The following is a 27,851-nucleotide window of genomic DNA, read 5'->3' as shown; positions in this document are numbered from 1 at the left end:
ATCCCTGACCCTAGGTCTAGAGTTGTAAGAAAGCTTACCTACAGAAATTCTGCCAGCCTTTCACCAGGTCATAGACATAGACAACTTGACTGAATTGGTCCATAGATGCCCAGCTAGAGATGTGAGAGTATAGCACACATTCATCTCACACTCACCAGTTACCACACACACACACACACACACACACACACACAGAGATGCACATATACATGCTGGCATAAGACTGTACATTCCACATAGTGTTCTATAATTCCTATTCTCAGAGCACATATGCTTCTTCACGTCTAACACCTGCAGACTCTAAACTATGTACATATTCCATCATGCATCTCCTAAGCACACATTTGCTGACACTCACATAGCAATAGAATCACCCCCACAGGTGTTCATATGTTTGTAAAGGCACAAAAGCACATCCAGAGCTTGCCCAGTCCAAGGTATTCTTTGAATATTCCTTATGTGGGTGGTTGGTGAGTGTACCCTTCAAGATGCACTTCAATAAAGTATTCACCTCTTTACAAAGCATCTGTGGACTGGAAAGAAAGAGCAAAGTCAGCGGTGGGTCAGGATGAATTCTGTTGGAATTCTGAGTCACAGAGGTGAGAGGCACAAGCTGAATAGTAGCTGTCAAAAGAGGGATTCCAAAATGCTGGGGTTCTTGGAAAATAGAGAATCAGTACTGAGTCAAAGAGAAGAAAGTTTATTCATGACATGACTGTAAATGTGCACAGGCTTGTATGGATATATTCACATGCCTAGGCTGCCCATCAGATCCCACACTACAGCATCGGTTTTCAGCATGGTGAACGCTAGGGGTTCCATATAATTTATGGGCCAAAGCAGATATCTCTTCTTTTTTCTTCTTCTGTCCCAGGCCTGGCTCCTAAGGCCAAAGTTTTCCTGCATTCAGAGTCATTTCCAAGGGGACATTACCTCCCTATATCTTTTTCCTGGTCATGTCTTATCTCTACCAGATGTTGGAGCTGTCCAGTATCAAGCCCTCCTTTTGAAAAAAAGTATTATCTCAAAATAGAGAAGGGAGAGTATAGACTACATGGAGTGGAATATCATGATCAAGGACACTAGAGATGAGGATGAACATTTTGGGAGTTTTGGAGTAACTTTGGTACATTTGGAAGTTACTGGTTTAGGGCAGGAAAGATGTTAAGGAAGTTTGACATCATTTCCATGTCTTCGGATCTGAGATGTGCTAGATGGTATTTTATTTTATATTATCTATTATTATTGTCATTGTCATTATCATTAATTTTGCCAGCACTGGGGCTTGAACTCAAGGCCAGGGCACTTTCCTTAGCATTTTCACTAAAAGCTGATGCTCTACCACTTGAACCACATTTCCATTTCCAACTTGGTAGTATTTTAAAAAGAACTCAACTTGTTAAGTTAAACTTTATATGTATAACTGAGTGACTGACAAGTCACAGGAGAGATTTTTTTTTCTTGAATTATTTAAAATTATGTAGTTCTTCTGTGATGTCTTCTTTACAAGGTGTAAGATTCACAAGGCCGACATTAGGTCTTGTTAGGGCCAAAATTGTGCCTGGCACATAGCAGATGCATAAATACCACAGATACTGTTTGTTAACCAAAGTGAGGAATGTTGAACCAGATACATGCCTCACATTGGAAAATGTTTGAGCATTTCTCAGATTGTTCTACTATCTCTGACTTCAAATCCTGTTGAACCAGAATAGAAGGGTGTTCTATAAAGCCATTTTGATGGTACCTGAGGATTCATGGAACTGAGAATAAGCTTTTTGTTGACACATGACACAGTGTATGTCTATCCCCAGTGAAGGCTCTTTTAGAAGTGCTTCCTACCACGACCTAGAATCCTGGTTTATGGCACAGAATGACAGCTGGCTGTTTGGCATATTCTAAGTGCAGAAAACACTCTTCCAGGTCAGATATTCATTTTTCTCTGCCAGAAAATGCTACTCCTGGGGGTAAAGTTAGGCCAGGATGGGCAGAAATGAACACAATTTTAACTTCCTGGAGTAAATGAAAAAAATATTAATTAATATGTATCAAACATTAGTGTTTGATATTCATAGAATATATAACATACATAGTGTATATAAGCAAATATGGTATATACACTATGTACATACGTATATAGTATGTATTATGTATATGTATATGTCGTGTATATATAAGTATATATACTATGTATATATGTGGATAGTATATATCATGTAGTGATATACATAGTACGTATAAGACAAATATGTGGCAAGAAATTTTATTAAATAGTCATTTAGGTGTTTAAACATTTTATCCCTCCCCTTACCATAAGAAGATACCTAAATCTTTACAGCCCTTAAACATAAACTCTTTTGAATTGTAGGGTCAAAAACAGAAGCTAAATTCCAGTGGCTCATGCTTGTAATCCTAGTTACTCAGGAGGCTGAAATGTAAGGATCTCAGTTCTAAGCCAGCCTGGGCAGGAAAGTCAATGAGACTCTTATCTCCAATTAACTAGCAAAATGCCAGAAGTAGAGCTGTAGCTCAAATTGTAGAGCACTAGTATTCAGTATCCAGACCATGAATTCAAGCCCCAAGACCAGCGAAAGGAAGAAAAAGGAAGAAAGAAAGAAAGAAAGAAAGAAAGAAAGAAAGGAAGGAAGGAAGGAAGGAAGGAAGGAAGAAAGAAAGAAAGAAAGAAAGAAAGAAAGAAAGAAAGAAAGAAAGAAGGAAGGAAGGAAGGAAGGGAGGGAGGGAGAAAGGAAGGGAGAAAGGAAGGGAGAAAGGGAGGGAGGGAAAACAAAAGAAATGATTAAAAAGTCTCTGCCTTAGATATTGTTTGTGAAAGCCTAGGTTTTTCACCAACAAGTCATTTAGAGATAAAGTGTATCTACCTGCAAGGGCTTAGAATGGAAGAAACAAGCTACGGACCTAAGAAGAAAGAATCCCAAGGCTGAAAAAATGTATGACATCCTTGAAGTTATTAGGTTTGTTTTTGTTTTCCCCCTACTGTAACATATTTCCAAATTTTAAGCAGCAATCATTGATTACCTCCCAGTTCTGTGAGGCAGAAACACAGGTTCTATTTAGATTTCTCAAGACTGAAGTCAAGGTGTTAAGCAAGTTGGGCTCTGTGTGTGTGTGTGTGTGTGTGTGTGTGTGTGTGTGTGTGTGTTTTATTGTAAAAATACTGTACAGAGGGGTTACAATTACATGAGTATGGTAATGAGAAGTTGGGCTCTTAACTGAAGCCTCTGGAGAATTTACTCCCTCAGGCTGGGAATGTGGTTTAGTGGTAGAGTGCTTGCCGAGCATGCCTGAAGCTCTGGGTTTGATTCCTCAACACTACATAAACAGAAAAAGCCAGAAGTGGCACTGTGGCTCAAGTGGTAGAGTGCTAGCCTTGAGCAAAAGAAGCTCAGGGTCAGTGTCCAGGCCCAGAGTTCAAAGCCCAGAGTTCAAGCCCCAGGACTGGCAGAGAGAGAGAGAGAGAGAGAGAGAGAGAGAGAGAGAGAGAGGGAGAGGGACAGAGAGAGAGAGAATCTGCTCCCCAGATTATTCATGCCACTGCCAGAATTCCATCTTTTTGAGCTTCCTGTTTCCTTGATACATGGCATCTTCAGGCCAACCAAGGCACATTAAATCTCTCCCATTGTACAAGTGTTCCACTTCTACAACCAGACTGAGAGAAACACCTCTTCTTTTTTACAGCTCATCTAACTAGATTAGGTCCACTTGAATACTCCATAAGGATTTTTCTATTTTAAGGTCAGCTAACTATTAACCTCAGTTACAACTGCCATGTTGATGAGAATCACATCTGAATACAAAATTCTGTCAGTCACAGTCTCGGGGGGAAAAAGGGCTGAATCCCACTCTCACAGTGAGTTCGAGATAGAGAACTCTGTGAATTGAGTCTTGGAATCTGGAGAATGATCACTGTGCCAGAGCAGACCCTAGAGCCTCAGGAAACACCCCCTTGCATAAGGTGCATACCAATAATAACCACCATGATCCAAAGGCCAGAGGCCTTATCCCAGATATACAGAAATGCATAGATAAATACAGAGAACAGAAATGTCACAAACCACAATTGAGATTAAACACTCTCCCCAAATAGGTAAGTAAAAGCTTAAATGAAGCCGGTGCCCAAAGCTCACGCCTGTAATCCTAGCTACTCAGGAGGCTGAGATCTGAGGACTGCAGGTTAGAAGCCAGCCAGGCAGGAAAATCTGTGAGACTCATCTCTGGAAGTGGAGCTGTGGCTTAAGTGGTAGAGCGCTAGCCTTCGGCAGAAAGCAAAAGACAAGAACAACAATAATAACAAAAAAGCTCAGGGACAGCACCCAGTCCATAAGTTCAAGCCCTATGATGGGTACAATTAAAAAAAAAAAAAGCTTAAGTAAAAAATTGCAAAAATCAAGAAATGTCCAAGTTTTTACAATAATTACAGAAAAACATAACCATTATACATACATATCATTTGGTTCTCATGACAGTGTTAGAAAGTTTTCCATTATTATGCTCATTTTTCCAAATCAAACTGAAGCCCATAAAGCAAAAACAACAGCAAAAAAAAAAAAAAACAACAAACACACAACCCACTAAATTTGATTTGTTGAGAAGTAACTTCATGTGTACCAGACCCTGGCCCCAGCGTACTGTCTCCATTCTTCCAACTATATGAGAAAGATATCATTGTTTGCCCTATTTTGAAATGAGGAAAGTGAGGCTCCAAGATTCTATCATTTGCTCGGTATTACCGAGCTCCTAAGTTAAATGCAGTGAAACCCAGATCTGTCATAATTTCTCTTGGAAGGAGATAAGGAAAGGGACTGCCTCAGCTTGAGACCAGAGCCAGGCAAGCTTCTTCCTAGGCTGGGATGACAGTTGTGAGCAGTAACTATGGCAACCAGGAGAGAAGGAACTAGTGGTGCAAGGCAAAGTTTGTGAGTCACTGACAGGCTGCCCGGCGTGATGAAGTGTGCTCTCCAGGCTGCAAGCCAAAGACAAGGGACCACCTGCTGCTCTGGAGAAGAGCTGCCAATTCCAGCTGAAAGGGGGGGGGGGGGGCGGGATCTGCATGCATACAGTTGTGAGAAAACAGGGGTTTTAGCATCACTGCTAGATTTCTTGGAATGGATCCAGGCCACTCAAAGGCCCTCCTGCTGAGAGCACTGCGGCTTGAGGCTTAGCTCTCTACCTAAGTCCTGCAGGACTTAGGGCCCCACTCACTCCTTTCCTGGGTTATGATTACAGGCTACCTTGGCCTGGCTAGGATTTGGGACTTACGCTCCTGTATTTTCCCTGTTAGCGACTCCCCTATAGAAGCTTCTTGTACTTACTCCACCCTTTTCTTTCTTAGTGTTTGGATGCTAATTCTGGAAGTCAGATGGAAGTAATGTATCAAGCTTAGGATTCACAGGAAGAGGGACTGTTCAACCCAGGGAGAGAGCAAGGGCACACCAGGGGCAGGAGGCAAGGTGGGTGGATCCTGTCTGGTTTGGGACTGAAGGGGGTGTTTAGCCTGATGCTAGGATCAAAGATGGCCTGTAAAAAATGGCATCAGAGACATGGCCCAAATCAGAGAAAGTGTTCAGCTGGTTTTAAAGTAGAAGAGATGGGAAAGAGCAGGTAATTGGAGCCAGGCAGCATTGGGTTTTCAGTCTGAAATATCACTTATTAGTCTGCTCTACAAAATCTAGCAGTGGTAAAGTAAGCAAATGCTAGAGAACTGAATATAAATTAGCAAATGAATTAAAACTGTCTACTGATGTGTAGAAATAGTGACTTCTTAATAATGGTGGCACCTATGACTATTACTCATATCCTTCTAGCTGCAGTTTGCTGTTGAGGGTTCTTGGACATAGGTTGTTCAGCTTCTCAGCCCAGGCAGGTATCTGCTGGCCTCTGGGCTGTATAAGTGATGCCAGGCTTGGCCAGCAGAGGGTGCAAGGCAATCCTTCCCTCCTCTGCCTACTTCCTATTTGTCCTCAGGATTGCATTGCTTTGGAAAGCCAGAGAATTACCCAATGAGAAATGGAATCTGAGGCACAAAGAATGATAAATCACTGAAGAAATAAATCAAAGAAGGCATGAGAAGGTATAAAAACTTCCCACCCTCATGGCAGAAACGGTATTATGAAATGGCTCTAATACCTAAAGTAATCGACATGTTCAATGTAATGCTCCATCAAAATCACAGTGGAATTCCTTACAAAGGCAAAAAAAAAAGTCAATCCTAAATTTCATATGGAAGTACAGAGTATCATGAATAGCCCATGTGATCCTGAGCAAAATAAAATCAACACCAGAGATATCACAATATATGACTTTAAACTGTACTACAAAGCCACAGTAACAAACAGAATCGTACTAGCACAAAAACAGACACTTGACTAGCAAACTAAAACATCTATAAATAAGCCACCCTAGTTACAGTTAGCTGATTTTTTCACAAAGTTTCCAAAACATCTGTTGAAAAATAAAAACAAAAAACAGCTTCTTCAACAAATAGTACTAGGAAAACTGGATATCCACATAAAGAACACTGAAATTGGATTCCTGTCTCTTGTCCTGTACTAATATAAATTCAAGTTCTACAGGAAAACACTAGAAGATCTAAGCATAAGCAAAAAATTTTTTTTGACTAGAACTTCAATAACTCATCAACTGAGATAGTGGAAATGTGAGATTGCACCAAACTAAAAAAGTTTTTGCAGAGCAAAATAGTCACGAGAGTAAGTAGATAGCCTATAGAATGGGAGAAAAATCTTTGCCAACTATATATCTAACAATGGATTGATAACTAGAATATACAGGGAGCTAAAAAAAAGACTATAGCTTTGGGCTGAGAAGGTGGCTCAGTGGTAGAGTGCTTGTTTTGCATACATGAGGCCCTGTGTTTGATTCCTCAGCACCATATAAGCAGAAAAGGCCAGATGTGGTGCTGTGGCTCAAGTGGTAGGGTGCTAGCCTTGAGCTGAAGAGCTCAGGGACAGTGCCCAGGCCCAGAGTTCCAGCCCCACAACCAATAACAACAAAAAAGACTATAGCTTCAAAGAACCAACAATGCAACTAATAGATGAGCAAATGAACAGAACAGACAATTCTCAAAAGAAGTACAAATGGCTAATAAATGCATAAAGAAATATTCACCATCCCTAGCTACAAAGGAAATGCAAATCAAAACAACATTCAGATTTCCTCTCGCTCAATCAGAATGGTCATCATCAAGAATGCAACTCATAAACTGTTGGTAAGAATGTAAACTACTACTAGGAATGTAAACAGCTACTATGGAAATTAGAATGAAAGTTCCTTGAAAAAATGAAAAATAAACATATGCTCCAGCAATACTACCCTTGGGCATATATCTGAAGGAATGTAAGTCAGGAAATAATGGAGACACTTACATACCCATATTCCCTACAGCCAGCACTTTTCAAAATAGCCACACTATGAAAACATCCCAGATCCCCTAAAGCTGATGAATGGATGAGGAAAATGTGGTACATAAACTCAATGGAGTATTATTCAGTCATAAAGAAGAATAAAATTATGTCATTTGAAGGAAAATGGACGGGACTGGAGATCATTATGTTGAAGAAGGTAAGTTAGGTTCAGATGGACAAATACTTTGTATTTTCTCTTATATGCAGAATCTAGACTTAAAGATGTATAGACAGACAAAAAAAGAAAACATAGCTGTAATTGTGAGACTGTTTGGGAGGATGAAGGGAAGAGGAGATGAAAAGAGAATAAGATAGGACAAATGATATCAAAATACAGTGCGTCTGTGTGTGAGGATGGCTTAAAGAAAGTCAGTGGAAGCTATTGAATAATAGAGAGGAAAGCAGAGCAAGGAACAAAAACAATAGAGAAAGTTAATCTTATCAAATTACAATCTATGCAGGTGTTTTATATCATAGCGTAACTCCCTTGTACAATTAATATACACCAAGGAAATGAATGACAGGAAAGTATAATGGATTTGCTGGGGGATGGAGAAGGAGGATCAGGAAGGGAGGATTGAGAGAATAAAGGAGGGTGAAGAGGGCCTAAGCATTTTATCTGCCTGCATAAAAACAGAACAATAAACCTGTTGAAATTGTTTTCAGAAATGGGAAAGCTGGGTTAAGGGAAAATGAGAGAGGAGGTGAGTTTGATTAGGGTATTTTTGATGCATGTATGGAAATGTCACAACGAGCCCTCCCCCACACAACTAATAATGCTAATAAAAAGGTTTTAGAAAAAGAATGCTACTGGGAAATGGTCATCTGAACTCGTCTGTGAAAACTTCTTGTTTGCACTTCTGTGCAAGGACTGAAATCTGTCAGTGGTAATGCTGAGACATGACGCAGGAAGCTGTGCTAAATGAGAGCCGAAGGCAGCTCTGTTGAGGTCAGCACCAGTGACTGGCTGGGAGCAATGCCTCACGGATAGAACTTTCCTTCTGCTTTTGCCCCTAGCATACATGGAGCTGGGATCTGCTATAGGAGAGAAACCCGCTGCAGTTGAGTCCTTGGGGGTGACCCTGGCTCTCAGCATCTCCCTCTGCTTCTGTTTAGGCTGCCTTCCCCCCACAGCTTTCAGGGTCTTCCTTTCATTTCTGTGATGTGCACATATGCTTCTGTGCTGAACTCCTGCCTACACAATGCCTGCCCACACAGAAGGAGCTTCTCTTGGGATAATTAAACAGAAGAAACAGGCTGAGAAGTCAGGCAGGCTGCAGCAGGCAGGGATATTGAGCAGAGGAAAGAAAGCAGGGGCTTATGCTAGGGGAGAACAGAGGCATACACTCAGGGACTGGCTTTAGCTAGACAATCAGACTTGGTTTCAGTTGTGGACCTTCGCAGGTGAGCTAGGAGGGGTCTGATTCTGCTAAAATCAGAGCTTCACTAGAGGGCTAAAACAGCCAAAGGAGACAGGGCACAGGAGTCGTGCCTGCAATTGTAGCTACTAAGGAGGTGGAGATTGAGAGGATTATGGTTCAAGGCAAGTCTGCTCAATCCAGTTGGGTATAGTGGTGTAGATCTGTCATCCCAGGTCCACAGGAGGTTGTAAATATGAGGATCACCATCTGAAGCCAGCTCTGGGCAAAAGCATGAGACCCTTTCTGAAAAATAACTAAAGCTGAAAAGATCTGGAGGCATCGTTCAAGTGGTAGGGGGCTTGCCTAGCAGGTACAAGGCCTTGTGCTCAACCCTTACATCACCCCCTCACTAAAAAGGAGACAGAGGAAGGTCATCCAGAGGGACTTCAACAAGTACCCTCAACTATTAGCCTTTAGGGCCCTATATGACTTATTGGAGAAGAGAAAGACTGAGGAAACAGGCTAAGGTACTGAAACAGGAAAGGCAATGGCCAGAGAGGATCCCTGGGTCTATGGGTCCATGGGTTTAGGAGGTGATGGAGGCATAGCCTGTTACCAGACTCTCACCTTACTCTGTGTGTGTGAGAGAGATAGACAGACAGACAGAGAGAACATTGGGTTTCCTGGGTAAAGTGTACATATTTTGTGGGCTTGCAAGCTATGTAGAATAAACAGTACTTAGTACTTAGGTAACAGATTATCTGGCTGACATTAAGCACCATATTCTCCTCTCTTAGACTATTTTTCTCCTAAATAGTTACTGAAGTATTCAATGTTTTCCTCTTACCTCAGTTGTGATAGAGAATATTGAAAGAAGGATCATGCATGCAAACTTTGGCCCAGTAGGTTTGCAGCATGGGAGATGCAAATCTCCCCATGAATAAAGTTGCATGGTTCAGAATCCCTCTTTTGAAAAAGTATCAAAATGAGCCAGGCACTGGTGGCTCACTCTTGTAATCCTAGCTACTCAGGTGGCTGAGATCTGAGGATCGCAGTTCAAAGCCAGCCCAGGCAGGAAAGTCCATGAGACTCTTCAATTAACCACCAGAAAACTGGAAATGGCTATAGCTCAACTGGTAGAGTGCTTGCCTTGAGCTGAAGAGCTGAGGGACAACGCCCAGGCCCAGAGTACAAGCCTTACAACTGACAATAAATAATCAATCAATCAAAAACGTAGCAAAACAAAACAGACAGCCTTGGCGGGTGAAGGCCTGAGGGGGAAAGACAGTTGCTCTCAGGACTGAACCTTAGTCCTACTTTAGAACACCTTGCACTTGCTTTTTGCCCTCTTGGGGTTCTGACTGAATTCCTGGTAGATGATCCAGGTCTCTTTCCTATGACTGCCCATAACGATTTTGCAATTCCTTCCTTGCTCCAATCAAAAGCCTCCCTGATTTCTGGCTCTAAGCTATCCTAGTCTCTGCAAATGCTGAGTGATCCTTGACAAAGGGAGACTTCTCTAATTTTAAGAAATGAGCATCTACCCTCTTATCACTATATTTTTCATCCTCTCCGCTCATGATATCTTCTGTTCTCCACTGTAGCTATTACTTGGGATTTTTCCCCCTCTTTATAAATAATCTTCTCAGAATGAGATATAGTTCAGGAGTAGAACATTTACCTAGCATGTGCAAGGCCCTGGATTTGATTTTCCCAGCACTACCAAGGAATAATTGATTGAACAATTTTCATTAAGTCAATCTACACCCACTACCTCCTGCCCTTCACCTCTCATTACTCATCTGCAGTTAGTTAGAGGAGAGAATACTAGTAAGGTCCCAATATGATGCAGTATAATCTACACAAGGAATTGTAAGCAATTCAACACTGCTGGAGCCAAGAATTATCATCTAACTGGATACAGGGACTGTACGTGAGTTAAGAAAAGCTAGAAAGTAAATAATGAGAGAAATGGGAGTATGGTTTGAGAAAATATTGGAGAAAGGAGCATATATTCATCTGCCTGAGGTGCTATTGACACAATATCACAATTGGTTTAAACACAGATAGGTATTTTTTCAGTGCTGGACACAGACATCCTAATTCAAGGTACTGACAGATTCAGTTTCAGGAGAAAGTTGTCTTCCTGGCTTGCAAATAGATACCTTCTACTGTACCTTCATATGATCTATGTGCGGAAAAGCAGATGGAAACAGATTAACATCTAGTCTCCTCTTCTTCTTATAAGGACACCAGTTCTATTGGATTAGGGACCCACTTTTATGACATCTTTTCTTAATTACCTCCTCTAGGTCCTATTTCCAAATGGTCACAAAAGCAGAAGACAAACTAATGAAAAAAATAAGCAAAAAGAAAGTTACAAGGCATGCCATTGTAGAACTATCATATTGGAAGATGTTATAGAAACACTCCTAAGAGGCAACAAATCCTGACCTGTGATTTAGCTTCTCAGAGGAGCCTTGTTCTCCTATGTCACCTCTTCTGACATCAGGATATGCTTTTATTCTCAACTTCTTCGAACACTCTCCCAAATCTTATATGAACTCAAATCAGCATTCTCCCAAAAAGGATGGTATGTCCTCTGCAGAGAGGGGTAATACCTGTATCACTCATGGCCCCTGCACCACAGAGTTTGGGTACTGCACACACCAGTGCTTCTTCCACACTCTTGACAGACTCCTGTTACCTAAAGCTCATACATTCCCTGTGTTACCCTCTTCCCTTCTCTGCTGACAACCACCAATCTTCCAGAGCCCATAATTTCTCACATGAGGCTTTGTCACCACTCTAGTAATTCTCTCATCTCCATGTCCAGCTGAGATTTCATGGTCCATTGCTTCACCTTTGTCCCTCTGTTTTTCCATCTTATTCATTAACATCCTACCCATTAACATTGTCTCTGCTTGAATCCAACTGACTGAGCTCTGCTGCAAACACAAAACAAAGCAAAACTGATGCCACTAGAAATTCATCCTCATCACAGCTCAAGTCTATCCCCCATAACTTCCATGTTGCCTTGTTACATTTCTCTCTTTTCCCACTTTCTGTCTCCTACTATAATTTCTTTGAACCATCTTCACTCCTAAAATATCAGTGTTGCACGCATGCACGCGCGCTCTCACACACACACACACACACACACACACACACACATATACACACACACATTTCACTTAATCTCTGGTAACCAGATCTCCAACTTCAATGAGGAAATAGGAACTATCAGACCACAACTCTCCACCAAATCTACAAATCCAAAATCCTAGTTAAGATGCCCACGAGGTTACTATGACAATAGTGAAAGGAAAATTACAAAGACTTAAGATTGTAGCTTTGGGTTTTTTTCCATGCAGAAAAACCAAGAAGGCTGAAATGAACCCAGAGCAGCAGGAGAGAGAAGGGGTCTGAGGGTAAAAATACAGTGTAATGAAACCCGCCAAACGCTTTAGAAAAAGGAAGAAAGGAGAGGAATGGGAATAGAGAAGAAGAGATACATTTGTTCAATGTAGACTGTGTGCATATTATGTTTATAAACTGCTTCATTAAGTGGCAATGCCTTTGTACAACTGCTTACAATTATAAAGAAAATTTGGAAAGAAAAAGAAAAATCACAATGAACCTATAAAATGAACCTATTAAAATAATAAAAATACAACAAGTTTTTAAAAAATTATCTCAGGTTAAAGGAAATGTAAGCTCCTTCCTTCCTGTCACTCTTCTACCCCGCGTGCATTGCCCTCACCGCATAGTCAAGGGTAGATTGCCCTCACATCCACAATCAGCCTGCAGGAAGGAGCAAGGAAGAAAAGACAGTTCGCATCTTCCGTGCTAAGTGAAGCTGTACTTTCCACTGTCACCCACAGCTGCTGTCCCAGCATTTCTAGATGCTGGGAAGAGATCTAGAAGTATAGTTATCTGGTTGGCCATGATTTCATCTACAATGATCCTCCTTCACTAATCTCTTACAATCAAAATTACTTCCTTTAAAAATTAAGATCTTCCACTTCTGCTCTGAATTCTATACCTCCTCATCTCCCCCACATATTTTTCTCCTTTAACTTCAGTTTTTTTTTTTATTGGAGTAACTTCATATGAAAATGTATCCAAAAGTTCAAGTTCTTTCATCTTCAAAACGAATATTTCATCCCACACTCTTCTCTACTTCTACCTTCTTTTCTTTCTACAATAATCACACACTCCAAAGAACTTGCCTGGTGGCAGCTAAGTTTCTTGCAGAGATGAAAAGAATTACATTGCTGACCACATAAAATGTATTTGAGATGCTTGACAGAATCCTATTATCTAGCTCCATGTTTTTTAAAATGCTGAGACTTTCTGCTTCTTGTAATGGGTCCCAACCAACTCTTTATCCTGCTAATTTGTTGATTGGTTTAAGTAAGTACGTTTGACAGCGGATTTATTGGAATTGGGCCTTGTAAAGAAGAGACATCATCAATAAACAGCACAAATAACATAATACAATATAAAACAAAATACTTTAAAAAATACTTGCCTGAAGTCACTCCACCTCCTCAGTTTTTAGTGGACCTACCCTGTTTTCTATCTCAATGACCTCTTCAAAATGGTTCTTGCCAATGGTTGGAAAGGATCTCCAGGTCACACAAGTCAGAGAAGCCACATTTTTCTTAGCTAAGAACAGCATTTAAATTAGTTCAGCACTATCCTTCAACCTTCCTTATTTCACTTTACGATGCTCTGCTCCCTTGTTTTCGTCTTCTTCTTTGTCTCTTATCTGCTCTTTCTTGGTTTCTCAGAGACTAATTTTCCTCAATGCAACCTCTCTAGCCAAGTTGTAGTGCCACATACCTATAATCCAAGCACTCAGAAAACTGAGGCAAAAAGATTTTAAATTCAAGGCCAGCTTGGGCTATATAGCAAAAACCTATCTCTTCACGATGTGGCTGAGTTCCCAATGTTTTACAATGTTTCTGTCACTCAGACCAAATTCTTTTCTAGAGACACTGATTTGGTTAGGACTAGTTGAATAATTTCTCTATCATGAAATTAAATGATTACTATTATTATTATTTTTGGGCGGGGGTCAAGTCATGGGGCCTGAACTCTGGGCCTGGGCGCTGTCCCTCAGCTCTTCAGCTCAAGGCTAGTGCTCTACCACCTGAGCCATAGCGCCACTTCCGGCTTTTTTCTTTTTGCTTATGTAGTGCTAAGGAATCGAACCCAGGGCCTCAGGCATGCAAGGCAAGCGCTCTACCACTGAACCACCCTGCCAGCCCAATAATTACTATTATTAAGTCTCTGTAAATCCCTTTTATCACACAAAATAATAATGAAAGCACTGCCTCATTATATTCACAGGTCCATCCAGATTCAAGATTATATAAGAATGAGAGTCATTGAGAGGTGGGAAATCATCCTACAATTCTACCTACCCAGAAGAGAAAGCATCACTCAGAATTTGGATAATAAACTTTCATTTTTTGAAGAAGAATCTGGGCCTCTTCCATTATATTGTCTTAAGCAACATTCTCAATTCTATGCCTCCATCAGAAAGAATGACACTGCCCCATTTGTTAGAAAATGGAAAGACTTGGAAAAAATTATATTAAGTGAAGTAACCCAAAGAAACGTAGGTTCCATGGTGTCCCTTATTTGCAATAACTAGTATATGCCTAGGATAAGCAGAAAAGGTCAAAAGCTATGTACATATGACCATAGAAGATGATGCTAAGTGAAATGAATCCCAAGATAGAGACACAAGAGGTTTTTCTCTTTCTTGCTGTTGTTTTTAATGTATATGTACATACATGTGTAATGTATATGTGATTTTTTTGTTTCTTTTGTATGTTCTTCTCTCATGGTATAATCCCTGTTTTCACTGTATTTGATTCCGTTGCCCTGCATCTTGTATATACATTTATCTAATTTGGGGAGGGGAAGGGAAATAACAAAATGCTGAAATAAGGATATAGGTTGACCCATTGTAACAATGAGATGTACAAGATACTATGTTGAAAACGAACTTTACAATTTCGGGGGGTGGGGGAGGGAGGAGTTGGGGAGGTGGGGAGGGAAGGGATGGTAGGGGAAAAACAAAGGGGGTGGTAACAATGCTCCATAGGAAATGTACTCATTACCCTACTCATGTAACTACAACCCCTCTGTACAGTATCTTTACGATAAAAAATATACAAAAAGCATCACTTTCAGAATTTGGAGAATAAAACCTTCATTTTTTGAAGAGGAGTCTGGGCCTCCTCCATTATAGGTCTGAGAGGAGCATAAGGAAGTAAGGCATTAAGGATGATTCCTTAGTTTGTACAGTGGGTGGACCCACTTACAACCATAATTTTCAATCACTGGCTTATTTGGGGGAAAAATCCCCCATTAGAGGTGGGGGGCTGCTTAGGGTCTCAGACTGTGTAGGCCAGCTAGTATATAGTCTCATGACTGTCACATGGTAAGTGAATATCCATCTGCTTCTACTTCCAACCCTCTCTCCCCATGCATTTCCTTTGTCTACTCGCTCCCACACACTACCGTCATCCAATGTGGGAAAAGTTTAGGAGGTTATCACAGTCTCCACCTGGTGCTAGGGCTGAACAAACAGCAACCGAAGCTCCCCTGGTCCAGGACTCTCTGAGCAAGGCAGTCAGTACCAGGAGGAAGGGACGGGTAAGGGGTGGGGGGGGGGGGGTGGGGAAGGATAGGAAGACAACACCATGGCTCCCTCAGGATTACACTTTCCTCCAGGGCTTCAGACCCTCCACACCCAGTGCTGGTTGGACCAAGTCCTCTCTGAAAGATGGATAGGATAACTCCATAAATCCAGACCCCATCCTTGTTCTGGTCTTACACCTATTTCCGGGGTGGGGTGGGGCAGAAGATTAGATTTCAGATCATACTGGAGTCTCTTTGGAACTAAGGAGACCCGGCTGAAATGGTGGAGGAGGCAAGTCTTGCCACTTACAGTCTTACACCTGCACCTTTCAGCTTTCAGCTCGGCTCCTCCCGGCAACCCCAGTGACACAGCCCCCTTTCCAGGCCCCCTCTCGTGGGAACCCGACACCCTACACTGGCAGCTCGACCTGAGCGCAAACAGGGAACGAGAGCGAGCGTGTCGAGTGGAGGTGGGCGCTGCCTGGAGACGGTGGAGACAGCCCGCTGCCTCCTCCAGGTCTTTCGCCTGGTCCTCAGCCAGGGTTGGCACCTTACCCCCCACTGCCCGTCCCCCCGCCCCGCTTCCCTCCCGCCCCACCCCAGTTTATCCCAAACCATGCCACCTGGCCGTCCTTCCCACCGGCTCCAACCCTGTCCTCCCCTCGCCCTATTTCTAGGGGACCTTTGGATAGAAGTCTGGGTGCCGGGCATCTGCATGATGCAGAGGCAGAGGCTGACCCAGAAGAGACGGGGGAACCACGGTGGCAATCGTGTCGCCGTGTCCTCTGCGTGGCCACTGCGGCGCACTACGGTGCCGGCGACCGCGGCGCCAGGCACCTCCAGACCCCTGCGCCGCAGAAGGTGACCGACCGGGGAATGCACATTTAGACCCACATCGTCGCCTTCACATCTTCTGATCCACCAGACAGAGATGCTGAGACCCCTCCCCCCCCTCTTCCCCATCTAACGACTGCGCTCCGGGGCAGCCCACCTCCTACCCCCGGCAGCCGCCCAGACGCGCGCAAACACTAGCAGGGGGTGGTGGAGGGAGGGTTGGAGACACCTGTCCGGAGCGAGGGTGGGCCTGGAGTCTGGGCGGGGCGATCGGACCCGAGGGGCGGGGAGGGGGGCTGGGGGCGGGGACTGGGCGGGGCGGGAGGGGGAATGGGGTGGGCGGGAGCCCGAGCCCCGACTGGCGGCGTGAGCAGGTGGAGCGGCGGTGGCAGCCCGCCGCGCCGGCGGACCGAGAGCAGTGCGGCGGCCGCCGGGCTCGGCTGGGGCCATGGAACCGCTCAAGCTGAACCGGAGCCTGCAGGGATCCGCCTCGGGACCCGGGCTGGGGGCCACCCTGTGCCGCCCCGGGGGTCCCCTCCTCAATGGCAGCAGTCCGGGCAACCTCAGTTGCGAGCTCCCTCGCCTCCGAGGAACGGCGACCCGAGGTGGGTACCACCCTCAGTCCCCACACCCCCAGCTCCTTCTCACTGCGCCCCATAACACGGACCACCGCCCCCCCCCCTGCAATATTTACGCTGCCTCCTGGAACACCCACAGCGCCCTTACTCCTCAAAGTCGTTCCCCAGCCCTGAAACAACTCTCTCCCCCACAACTCTCTCTCTCTCTCTCTCTCTCTCTCTCTGTCTCTCTCTCTCTCTCTCTCTCTCTCTCTCTCTCTCTCTCTCTCTCTCTCTCTCTCTCTCTCTCGGCCTCCACAACTCTTACAACTCCATTACACCTTCACAGCACCTAGTCAGAGCCCTCACATCCTCCTCCTAACCCATCACACCCAAACACAGCATACACAGTTAGGGGCAATGACTCTCTCTCTCTCTCTCTCTCTCTCTCTCTCTCTCTCTCTCTCTCTCTCTCTCTCTCTCTCTCTCTCTCTTTCTCTCTTTCTCTCCCCCCCATTCCCTCTCCCTCTCTCCCTCTCCCCCCCACCCCATATTCATGGAGCCACAAGAGGGAAGGGAAGGAAGACAAAAAGGGGAGAAAAGAAGCTAGACTGAATGAGGGAGGGAGGACTCTGGAAGGTCTGAATGGAAAGTGAAGCATGATAATCTGTGACTTCCACTCCAACCCCAGCTTTCATTTAAAAACAACCTTCTCAAATCTGGATTGGGCTGGACCCCCGGGGGATACTCCTTAGTCTATCCACCTGTCTTTCACTCATCTCCAAACCCCTCTGCTTCCTGGGCCGGAGTTCTTTTCAAGTCTCTATGCCCTGGCACTCTCTCAGAATATGCCTTTGAGTCCTTCCCCAGCCCTGTCTCCAGCTTGACTTTCTTAGTTTTCTCCTTCCTGGAGTCAGCTTAACTCTTTATCTCCCCACTTTCATTCACCCCACTTCGGACCTGTCCTCAAAGTGGCTTTCACTCTTCAGCTTCATTGTGTTGACAAACCTCTCAAAATACATTTCTCCCTCCATCCTGTACCTTTCTTTACTTTTACTGTTTACTGAACCCCTGCCATGGTAATCACTACATTTGGTGAACTAGACCAGACTGCACTCTCCGAGGTCCATAGTTAAGAGAATAGCCAAGGGCTGATGGAAAAATCATGAACAGCCTAGAAGAACCATAAAGGCTCTAAACTGTGGACACCACAGGATACGGGGGAGAGGTGTCTAAGGATCTCACAGAGGGTGGGACCTCAGAGCTGTGTCTTGCAGTTGGAGTTTAGTGAGCAGAAGAGGAAGGAGTGGGATTCTAGGAGACAACAGTGTTGAGTAGGAAAAAAATTATCTTAAAGAAGGGAAATTTGGAATAAATCAGAATCCAACTCTTTACCCCTCAAAACAACCCATTTACACACTGTCATTTAGATTCTTTCATTCAGAAATTACTTATTGAACCAGTGATGGTGCTAGGTAGCAGGGGTTTTAACAAAGGTGACATGATTCCTACTTCGTGGAGCTCTGAGTTTAGAAGGAGAGACATACAGGTAAGAAGGAAATGGCAGCACAAAGACGAAGGGCCTGGACAGAGGAAGACAGACAAAAGAGGCACTGCCTGCCTAGCCTGCTCTTAGAAATTAAGGTTGGCTTCCTGAAGAGGTGAAGTATTCCATTGAAATAAAAAGAATAGCAAGAGCCAGCCCAGTGAACAGGGAGAAGTAAAAAGCATATTAAGCAGAGGGATAGATAGGTATAAAAAAGTTTAAATCCATTGCATTTTTATTCAATGTAACACCATTTCTGGGTGTCTGGAATACATCTCATTAAAGGTAAATAGAAAGTACCGAGGTAGGGGCCTGACTGGAATATTTACAGAGGGCTTTATATACCTAGCTAAGAAGTGTGGATTTTATTCCTTGGACAATGGGAGCCACTGAAACACTCACTTACTCTTGTCAGGACCCCATGTGTAGTATACAGAATAGATTGAAGGATGAGATGAAATGAGGCAGATACTTTAGAAAGCTTTTATGTTACACAAATCTGGGTGAAAGATGAGTCTAGCTTAAACTGCAATACTGCCAGTGAGATGGAGAGAAGAGGATGGATTTGAGAGCCACTTCTGAAAGTGGTCTCAACAGAATGTGGTGCTTGATTAGAAGTAGAGGAGGTAGAAGACGTTAGAGGATTAAAGCTCAGGTTTTTCGCTTGGAGAATTGAGTGTGTTGGTGTTATGCAATGAGGAAGATAATAAACAAACAGAAACAGGTTTCAAAAAAGGGATTGTAAGCTCCATCTGGAGCTCACTGATTTGAAATGCTGCTGGTACATTCAGGTGGGATTCCCAGCAAGCTGTTGAATGCACAGGTCTGGAACTTCCTTTAGAGGTCTGAGCTGCAAATACAGACTGGAAAAGGCATTGACTAGAAGAAATAATAGAAGCCATAGCAAGAGATAAAATCATAAAACGATTGTATAAAATGGGGAGGTTGAGAATGAGGATCCTGCAGATGACCAACATTTAAAAGCCAGACAGAGGAAGGAAAGTTCACGAAGGAGATTCAGATAAAACAGTCAGAGAGACCAGGGCTGTGTCATTCTATTTTTTAAATTTAAATTTTATTGTCAAGGTGATGTACAGAGAGGTTACAGTTACATATGTAAGGTAATAAATACATTTATCGAACGTTGTTACCTCCTCCCTCGTTTTTCTCCCACTTTCCCTCCCCCCACCCCAACTCCTGGCCATGTCCTTCTAGAAGGCAAGGGAAAAGAGAATTCAAGCAAGACAGGATAAGTGATGCCAAATGGTACAGATATGATTCAGATAAGAACAAAACAACCAGAGTAGCATTGTTCAGGAAGTCCTTAGGAAGACTTTGCTGGAGATTGCGCCAGTGGTGAAGGGTTTGTGAGAAATGAACAAGAGTGTGTTGACAAAACTTCCAAGAAGTTTGTTAGGAAGGAAGAGATTGAAAAAAGAGAGAAGAAAAGAAAAACAGGCCAGTGCTAGAAAATACTAGAGGGTTGAGGAAGTGTGTGTGCTTGTTTTTGTGCAGGTTTACTAGATATAAGAGCATTAAAATAATTTTGAGATGAATAATAATAATGGGATAGGAATGTAAAAGGTAGCCTGTTTGAGGGCAAGATCAATGGGATGGAGAGAGAGAAGGAAAAGATAAAAGGGATGAAGTTCAATGTATATTACAGATAGACAGACAGATAGATAGATAGATAGATAGATAGATAGATAGATGATATAGAGATATATAAGGAGACAGCATGATGAAATTCACTGAATACTCTTTGAAAAGAGCAAGAGTAGAGAGGGTGAATATGGTACTAAAATAAAAAGGGTGAACTTGTTCAAATACACTGTATGCATCTTTGGAATTATCACAATAAAACCACCATGTGTTACTAATATATGACAACTCAAAAATACAAAATAAATACCTTTTTGAGGATGGGGTTTGGCTATGTTCCCAGGCTGATTCCCTTAACTGGAGCAACCCTCCAATCTCAGCCTTCAGAGTATCTGGGACTGTGGGCTTGTGTTACTCCCAGCTTTAAAAAAAAAAAATCATTGGGGAAGGACCAAGAGAGAAGTTTCAAGGTTGAGATGAGAAAGAGGAAGAATAGAGCAAGGGTCTCTAAGAATAAAATAAATGAGAAGTGATTCACAGCCTGGGTACAAAAACAGACTTCCCTTAGCTAGATGTTGATCACACACATTACTAGAGCAGACATTGTGCGCACAAAGACTCCATTAGCTGTGCTTACTTAAGTATCACTCCCACAGATGCATATATTATTCAGATTCATTCCAATGTTACCAATAACAATTGGAATGACACGAAACCTGCAGATTTGAGTATTATCTGTGTTCAAGCGGGTGCTGTCCCCAGAAAGACAGATATTGCCAACACTAGCTTTAAGATTGTTTATTTAGATGTTGTTATCCATCTGTCAAATTCTACTCACTTTTATTTATTTACTGTCTACACACAAATGCATATTTCCAATGCTTGCTTTAGTAACCCTTCTCCAGCTCTTACCTAGAAAACCACAGACAAATATTCTCAGCAAAGACCTAAATATTACCCATATTCACTTAGGTGCTGGGTAGTTTTACTTCACCAGGACAAACGTCTCAACTGAGCTGGACTTTATGTTAGTATGTTGATGCCTTTATGTACTGTGTACACGTACTTGGATATTATTCTACTCTCTCCACTATTACCATCATCTAATGGATATTCCTCCGGCCACATACAGACTTCCAAACAGAATCCCTGCTTCCTGAAGATGTTGCCAGCAGCATGAAATACTGTGTATAGGCATGGATATTACCTTTACTTATTCCAGCATTCCAGCACTTATTTGGATATTTTCTAAACTTAAATGTAACCCATAGTCAATCTGATATTCCCTTTTGACATGTAGATGTTATTCTTCTCCAGCTATCACCCAGAGAGAAATAAAGGTTAGTCTTACTCATCTTCATGATATTCTCAAAACCAACACACCTCAAAAGCTAACCCATGACGGGCTCTGGCATGTTAAGGCTGCTTTCTTTGTTAGATGTCTCCCATTCTCCCAGCTATTACCCACAATCCATTGATGATATATTCAAGCGTACCACAGAGACACACGTGATGTCTGTGTGCATGGGTGACCAGATCCAACACACCAATGAAAAGCAGGACTGGAGGCATCAGCAGTGTTGGTCATCTGTAGAGTCCTTCCTTAGAAAAACTCATTTTTGTTTTATGTCACAATGACTAGGTCTGGGTGCTCTTGCTTCTCTGCCATTTTCTAGGCAGAGTGAATACAGATCTTCTAGGTCTCAGAAGAAGAACTGAACGGCTCCAGTCTTCAGAGTCTCCTGGTCTGATTTCTGCTTTGCTCTCCAGGAAGCTTGTCTCTCAGAGGAGACCAGCAAGGTACTCCCCAGGAGCTGCCATCTCTCATCCTTCCGTCAACTCAGGTTTCTGGTCCCAGAAAACACTGTGATCACACAAACACACATGGAGACACACACATACATACATTCACACCTCTTAATTCTGATTTGCTTTGTATTTATACACTTAACAATATGTTTTTTAGGCAGGATCTTGCTGTGCAGTCCAAGATGGAGCTCTCAGTCCTTGTGCCTCAGCCTCCTCATCATTGGGAGTGCACACATTTGCTACCATACATTTTTATATTAATGACCTATTGAGTGGTCATAAACTCAGAGTAATTGAGCAGAAAGCAGTGTTTTCATGTATTTATTTAAAATACACAGCTGGAGTGTTTACCTTATTATTAATATATGCATGCGTGTGGCACATTTGTTGCAACTGATGAGCCAAAACTGATATCCATTAACTAAACTATGTAGTTTGCGTTGTGTAATTCTGTGGTTTTGACAAATATGTTATGACATGTGTCCACCAATACAGCATCAGAATAGTTTTAGTGCCTTAAAAGTAACTTGTGCTAGATACCAATGGGCCGGCGGCTCATGCCTGTAATCCTAGCTACTCAAGAAACTGAGATCTGAGGATTTTAGAGTGGTAGAGCACTAGCTTTGAGCACACCTAGGCTCAGAGTTCAAGATCCAGAACTGGTAAAAAAAAAAAGAAAAGAAAAGTAATTTATGCTCTACTTATTTAACCTCCCTTCTTTGATGCCTGTGGCTCTGAGATTATTTTAATTATAATTTTTCATGTCTCCTAACTAGTATACAGCAAACAGTTGAAGAAATACCAATGACTGGGAACAAGATAACAAGTAGGAATACTTAGTAAAATAGTGAAATGTTATACACTAGCCAGCCTCTTTTACTGAGACTTTGACCTCCAGTTTTCAGGTGTTCTCACATAACTTGAGAATGTCATCAAAATGAAGATTAGCTTTACCTTTCTGGTCCACCACAATTAGCCAAGCAGAAGAAACACTCTCAGGACACCTCAGCCAAACAGAGGAATGAGAAATCCATTTTTCATGCTTCTAAATGCTATACTAACTTGAGATGTGGGAACTATATCAAGAATTAGTTGAAGGGAGATCCAGAGGAGAATGTGAGACAAATGAGAGCACTAAAGAGATTAAGGAGGAAGGTAGAAGATAGAAATTGAGACATGGTGAATTTGGGAAGAAAATACAAGAGCAACCAGTGAATTTGGGAAGAGACACAGAGAATACAAGACAAACCATCAGCTTTCTCTGATAGAGATTTCCCCTTCCAGAAATTCTTTATTTACACACACACACACACACACACACACACACACACACACACACCTCAAATTTGTCACATATAAGCTTTCCATAATCCTTACAGAGACTCAATTTCTAAAGGAGACATAGATCACTAATATATAATAACAAAAGAAATGCATCTAAAATCACAGTTTGACATTGATTATCTAAGTACATGTGTCTCCAAAGATGCAAAAGTAGAAAGAAGAAAGTGTACTAGAGCATCATTATAGAAATAAGAGGTGATAAGGAGGGAGAAATCAGATGTATTTCTGTCTTGAAATACAGACTCATCCAAAGTTCATTTAGAAGCATGTGATAACTTTCCCATGTGTCTAGCATTAGGCTGAGTGCTGGGGATACAGTGGAGAATAAGATGGACCTTGTTCCTCTCATCAAGAAGCTCATGGTTTAGTAGAGAAGACAGAGAAGGAAATATATCATAATCATGGAAGCAGGAAGACTGAGATTTGACCAGGAGAAGAAAACAGTATGATGAATGACAGCAATGAGGGAATTGTGCAAGGCAAAGCATTTCAGGGATCTGAGAACTTGGCTTTTGTTCTGATTAAACCCCTTACTAGCTGTGTGGTCTCCCAAAAGTAATGTTACTGTTGGGTACAACTTGGGAATTTCTGATAAATAGTGCTTGCTTGATGTCTGCAACCATTTCCAAATAAATTGCTTATTGTTATGAGAAGACAGTATACCATTTGAGGGCTAAAACAAGAACCAGCCAGCATATGGGGCTAGGAACAAAAAAGCTGTACTTTCTGGCCTTTCTTACCCAACAATTTGGGAGGCTCTGCCCCCTGCCTTCTCTGCCTTCAAAGTCCACCTTCCTCAGGCTGAAGCCATAGGTACAGATGACTCAGACCAGTTCAATTCAATTCAGCCTTGTGTTGGTCTGCATGACTGAGATATTCCATATCTCAGACCAGCGATGAATCCTCTTCACAATGGACAAAGACATAAGTGAATGGGGTCAACCTCCCAGCTCTTCTGACTTACCCAATAGCACCAATGACTCTGCTGCAAGCTCCCTCAGCTCATTTTATACCCCTCAACCCCACTCCTTATCATGAAGCATGCCAATTACTTGTTTACATAACTGTGATGCCCTGTCCATGGTGAACTGTCAGATGGCAAGGAGTTAGTTCCATTCACCCCTTTGTCTCCCGGCACAAAGAAGAGTCCTCTGTAAATGTTTATAGAGCGTGAATGACTGTTTGGAGATCATTAAAATACAAAACAGAAGGCAAATGAGGCTCTAATAGATGTTTAAGATACATACACCGGTCAGAGGAAGGGAAGCTTAATACCAAATGAAGTGTCCAGAAAAGCCTTTTAGGGGAGGTAAAAATAGATTTGAGTCTGGACAGATAAAGGATAAATAAGGAATGTACCAGATACAGCAAATCAGCTTGTGATAAATGTGGAAGTAGGGGGTTGGTAAAAGAATTCTGGTCTGAAAACCCACTTGAGCAGCAATGTAGTCACAAATGCACATATTGCACTCAAATAACTGAGTCATCCAATGGCTTAAGGGGGAGCAATGCAGCAATGTGGGCGGAGGTAGGGTAGTTGGGGGGATCTCAATGACAAGCTTAGAGGTTACAGACAGTACAGAGTAGTGAAGAATCTTTTTGTCTATTTGGTATGTGGGTGAGTAGCTATTTGTTTTAGAGAATACAGACATCATCTGATAAGGTTCAAAAGGCTGAGGGTTGTCAATGGTGTCAAATAGTCCACAGAGGTCTGATAGAATAGGCCAAGCTTGGGCAGTGATAGATCAGTGATCTGAATCTAAACAGTGATTAGAGACTGCGTGGTGGATTGAGTGTCTGGGCAGACTAAAATAATCCTTCCACGTTTGGCTGTGAGGAGAAGCAAGCATTTGGAACAAACCTTGACCGAAGAGGCTTTCCTAAGGAAGGGCAGAGTTAGGTGAATGAACTAAGCTTTAACAAGTTAGAGTGCTAAAGGACTGAACTTCACCATACAAAGTGGTCTGGTGGGGATATTCTCCAGATGTAGGGATCTGGTTGGGTAATGAGGGTTGGGGATAAGTGAGATTGGGGTCTGATTAAATGGAAGCCAGATTTCCTACTGCCACATCTCTCTTTTTCTGTCCAGAACTGGAGCTGGCTGTTAGAATCACCCTGTATGCAGTGATCTTTCTGATGAGTGTTGGAGGCAACGTGCTCATCATTGTGGTCCTGGGATTGAGCCGCCGCCTGAGAACTGTCACCAATGCCTTCCTGCTCTCCCTGGCAGTCAGTGACCTCCTGCTGGCTGTGGCTTGCATGCCCTTCACTCTCCTGCCCAATCTCATGGGCACATTCATCTTTGGCACAGTCATCTGCAAGGCGGTTTCCTACCTCATGGGTGAGTGAGACCCCTTGGGCCCTCTCCCCTCCTTGAAATCTTTGACACAGGTAGGGATGTTTCCTCATGGTTAGTGGAGGTGGGGGGGGTGTGGGGGGTGGAGGACAGGGGAAGAAATCACAGTAGTGAATATGTAATGCAACTTTTCCAAGGTGACCCATTCATCTTCCCTCCCTTAGGGGTGTCTGTGAGCGTGTCTACACTAAGCCTTGTGGCCATCGCCCTGGAGCGGTACAGTGCCATCTGCCGACCACTGCAAGCACGGGTGTGGCAGACACGTTCCCATGCAGCTCGTGTGATCTTAGCCACTTGGCTGCTGTCTGGATTGCTCATGGTACCCTACCCTGTGTACACTGCTGTGCAGCCCGTGGGACCTCGTATACTGCAGTGTGTGCATCGCTGGCCCAGTGCCAGGGTCCGCCAGACCTGGTGAGGACGCTCATGATCTTCTCTTACGAAATCCCTTCTCCATCTCCATCAAATGCTTAATACCCATTCCCCAGAACAGTCTACCAGCTGCTCCAAGAATTACCCCCCAACGATTCCCATTCTGCACTCACCACCCTGGAATTCCAGTTTGGGAACCCTTCCCCAGGTATTCTCATGCCCTGGGCAATGGCGTCCCCAAATTCCATTCCTAGTTCAGCTCCTTGGCTCTTCCTCCCTTTGTAAGCATGGCTGGACCTGCGTGGTGTGTTTGTGTTCTGTTTCCAGGTCCGTCCTGCTGCTCCTGCTCTTATTCTTTGTGCCGGGTGTGGTTATGGCTGTCGCCTATGGGCTTATCTCCCGAGAGCTCTACTTAGGGCTTCGCTTTGACAGTGAAAGTGACAGTGAAAGCCGTGTCCGGATCCAAGGAGGACTGCCAGGTGGAGCTGCACCAGGTGAGTGAAATCCAAGATGATCTGAGCTTGGGACTCTACTGAAATGAATGTGGAAAGAAGGCTGGACCTGGGGTTAAGGCTGGGGCAGGTGTCAGGTGGGGGTTGGGATGTAAGTTAAGAAGGCTGATGCCCTGATCCTGAATCCTCTGTGCCCAGGTCTTGTCCACCAAAACGGGCGGAGCAAACCTGAGACTGGCTTGGCTGGTGAGGAGAGTGATGGCTGCTATGTACAACTTCCACGTTCCCGGCCTGCCTTGGAGCTGACAGCACTGACAGCCACCACTTCTGGGCCAGGAACTGGCCCTCGACCAACCCAGGCCAAGCTGTTGGCTAAGAAGCGTGTGGTGCGAATGTTGCTGGTGATTGTTGTGCTTTTTTTCCTGTGTTGGTTGCCGGTATACAGTGCCAACACATGGCGTGCCTTTGATGGCCCAGGTGCACACCGGGCACTCTCAGGAGCCCCCATCTCTTTCATCCATTTGCTGAGTTACGCCTCAGCCTGCGTAAACCCTCTGGTCTACTGCTTCATGCACCGCCGCTTTCGCCAGGCCTGCTTAGAAACATGTGCCCGCTGCTGTCCTAGGCCCCCACGAGCTCGCCCCAGGCCTCTTCCAGACGAGGACCCACCCACCCCCTCCATTGCTTCATTGTCCAGGCTGAGCTACACCACCATCAGCACACTGGGGCCTGGCTGAGGGCTGGGGGAATGGAGGAGGAGGCAGGACAGACCATCCCTACCAGCACAGACCCATTCAGACACACCAGAAACACAAACTACATCTGACACCCAATAGCACGGATAAATCCCAGCAGACAGAAAAAGGTAGCTTGAGGAAACAAGAATGGAGCCTAGCACAGAAAAGGAGACACACTTCCATGGTGAAACTGAGGTCCTACCCTGAGAAATTCTGCACTGACCTTGGCCAGACATACACAGCATCCCTAGCAGTGAATTCTCTGGATACAGTAGGAGTTCTGGCAAAAGCTGACCTGTTCCTCATACTTGCTCATACATTAACGGCACTGATTTTTTTTTAGGGGCTATGGAGCCTGCCACAGGACTCACTCAGGATGTCCCCAGTTTGATCTCACTCTGCCTTGCCAGCTCTGAAAATAAACACAGGCCTAATGTCACACCTATCTGACCAACAAGCTGTTTAGCACTGAAAAGTCCCTTCATCTCTTCCTAGTTAAAGACTGTTGCCCTGCCTACTCCTCCCTCATCAGACCTCTTCAAAAATAAGAATAAATAACTTGGCTTCTTTCTGGACTTCTTTTCTGGACTTTTCTTGGGTGGGGAGAAGTGAGATGGTATGGGATTTTATGAGGTTCTTCCTTATAGAATTTCTACCATGACTGTATATGAAACCCTTCCAGAAAGCCAATGTAGAAGCCAAATGGAGTGGGTGTTTTCTCTCTGGTTGTCATGCTGGATCTTCCCACACTCCAATGCCATTGTAGCTGGAGGTGGGAGTGG

General features: G+C 43.5%; 1 protein-coding gene across 1 annotated transcript; it reads left to right on the top strand.

Annotated features, from left to right (window-relative positions):
• Positions 1–16,721: 16,721 nt before the first annotated feature.
• Positions 16,722–27,797, top strand: Cckbr (cholecystokinin B receptor). Its single transcript, XM_042691594.1, has 5 exons — positions 16,722–16,899; positions 25,242–25,493; positions 25,673–25,922; positions 26,208–26,374; positions 26,531–27,797. Exons 1-5 carry the CDS (start codon positions 16,743–16,745, stop codon positions 27,067–27,069), a joined length of 1,365 nt encoding a protein of 454 aa, XP_042547528.1. The 5' UTR covers positions 16,722–16,742; the 3' UTR covers positions 27,070–27,797.
• Positions 27,798–27,851: the final 54 nt, after the last annotated feature.

This window comes from Dipodomys spectabilis, unplaced genomic scaffold (assembly GCF_019054845.1).
Source record: "Dipodomys spectabilis isolate Male_0828 unplaced genomic scaffold, ASM1905484v1 ptg000145l, whole genome shotgun sequence".
Taxonomy (NCBI): Eukaryota; Metazoa; Chordata; class Mammalia; order Rodentia; family Heteromyidae; genus Dipodomys; species Dipodomys spectabilis.
This window is presented reverse-complemented; position numbering and strand designations above follow the sequence as displayed.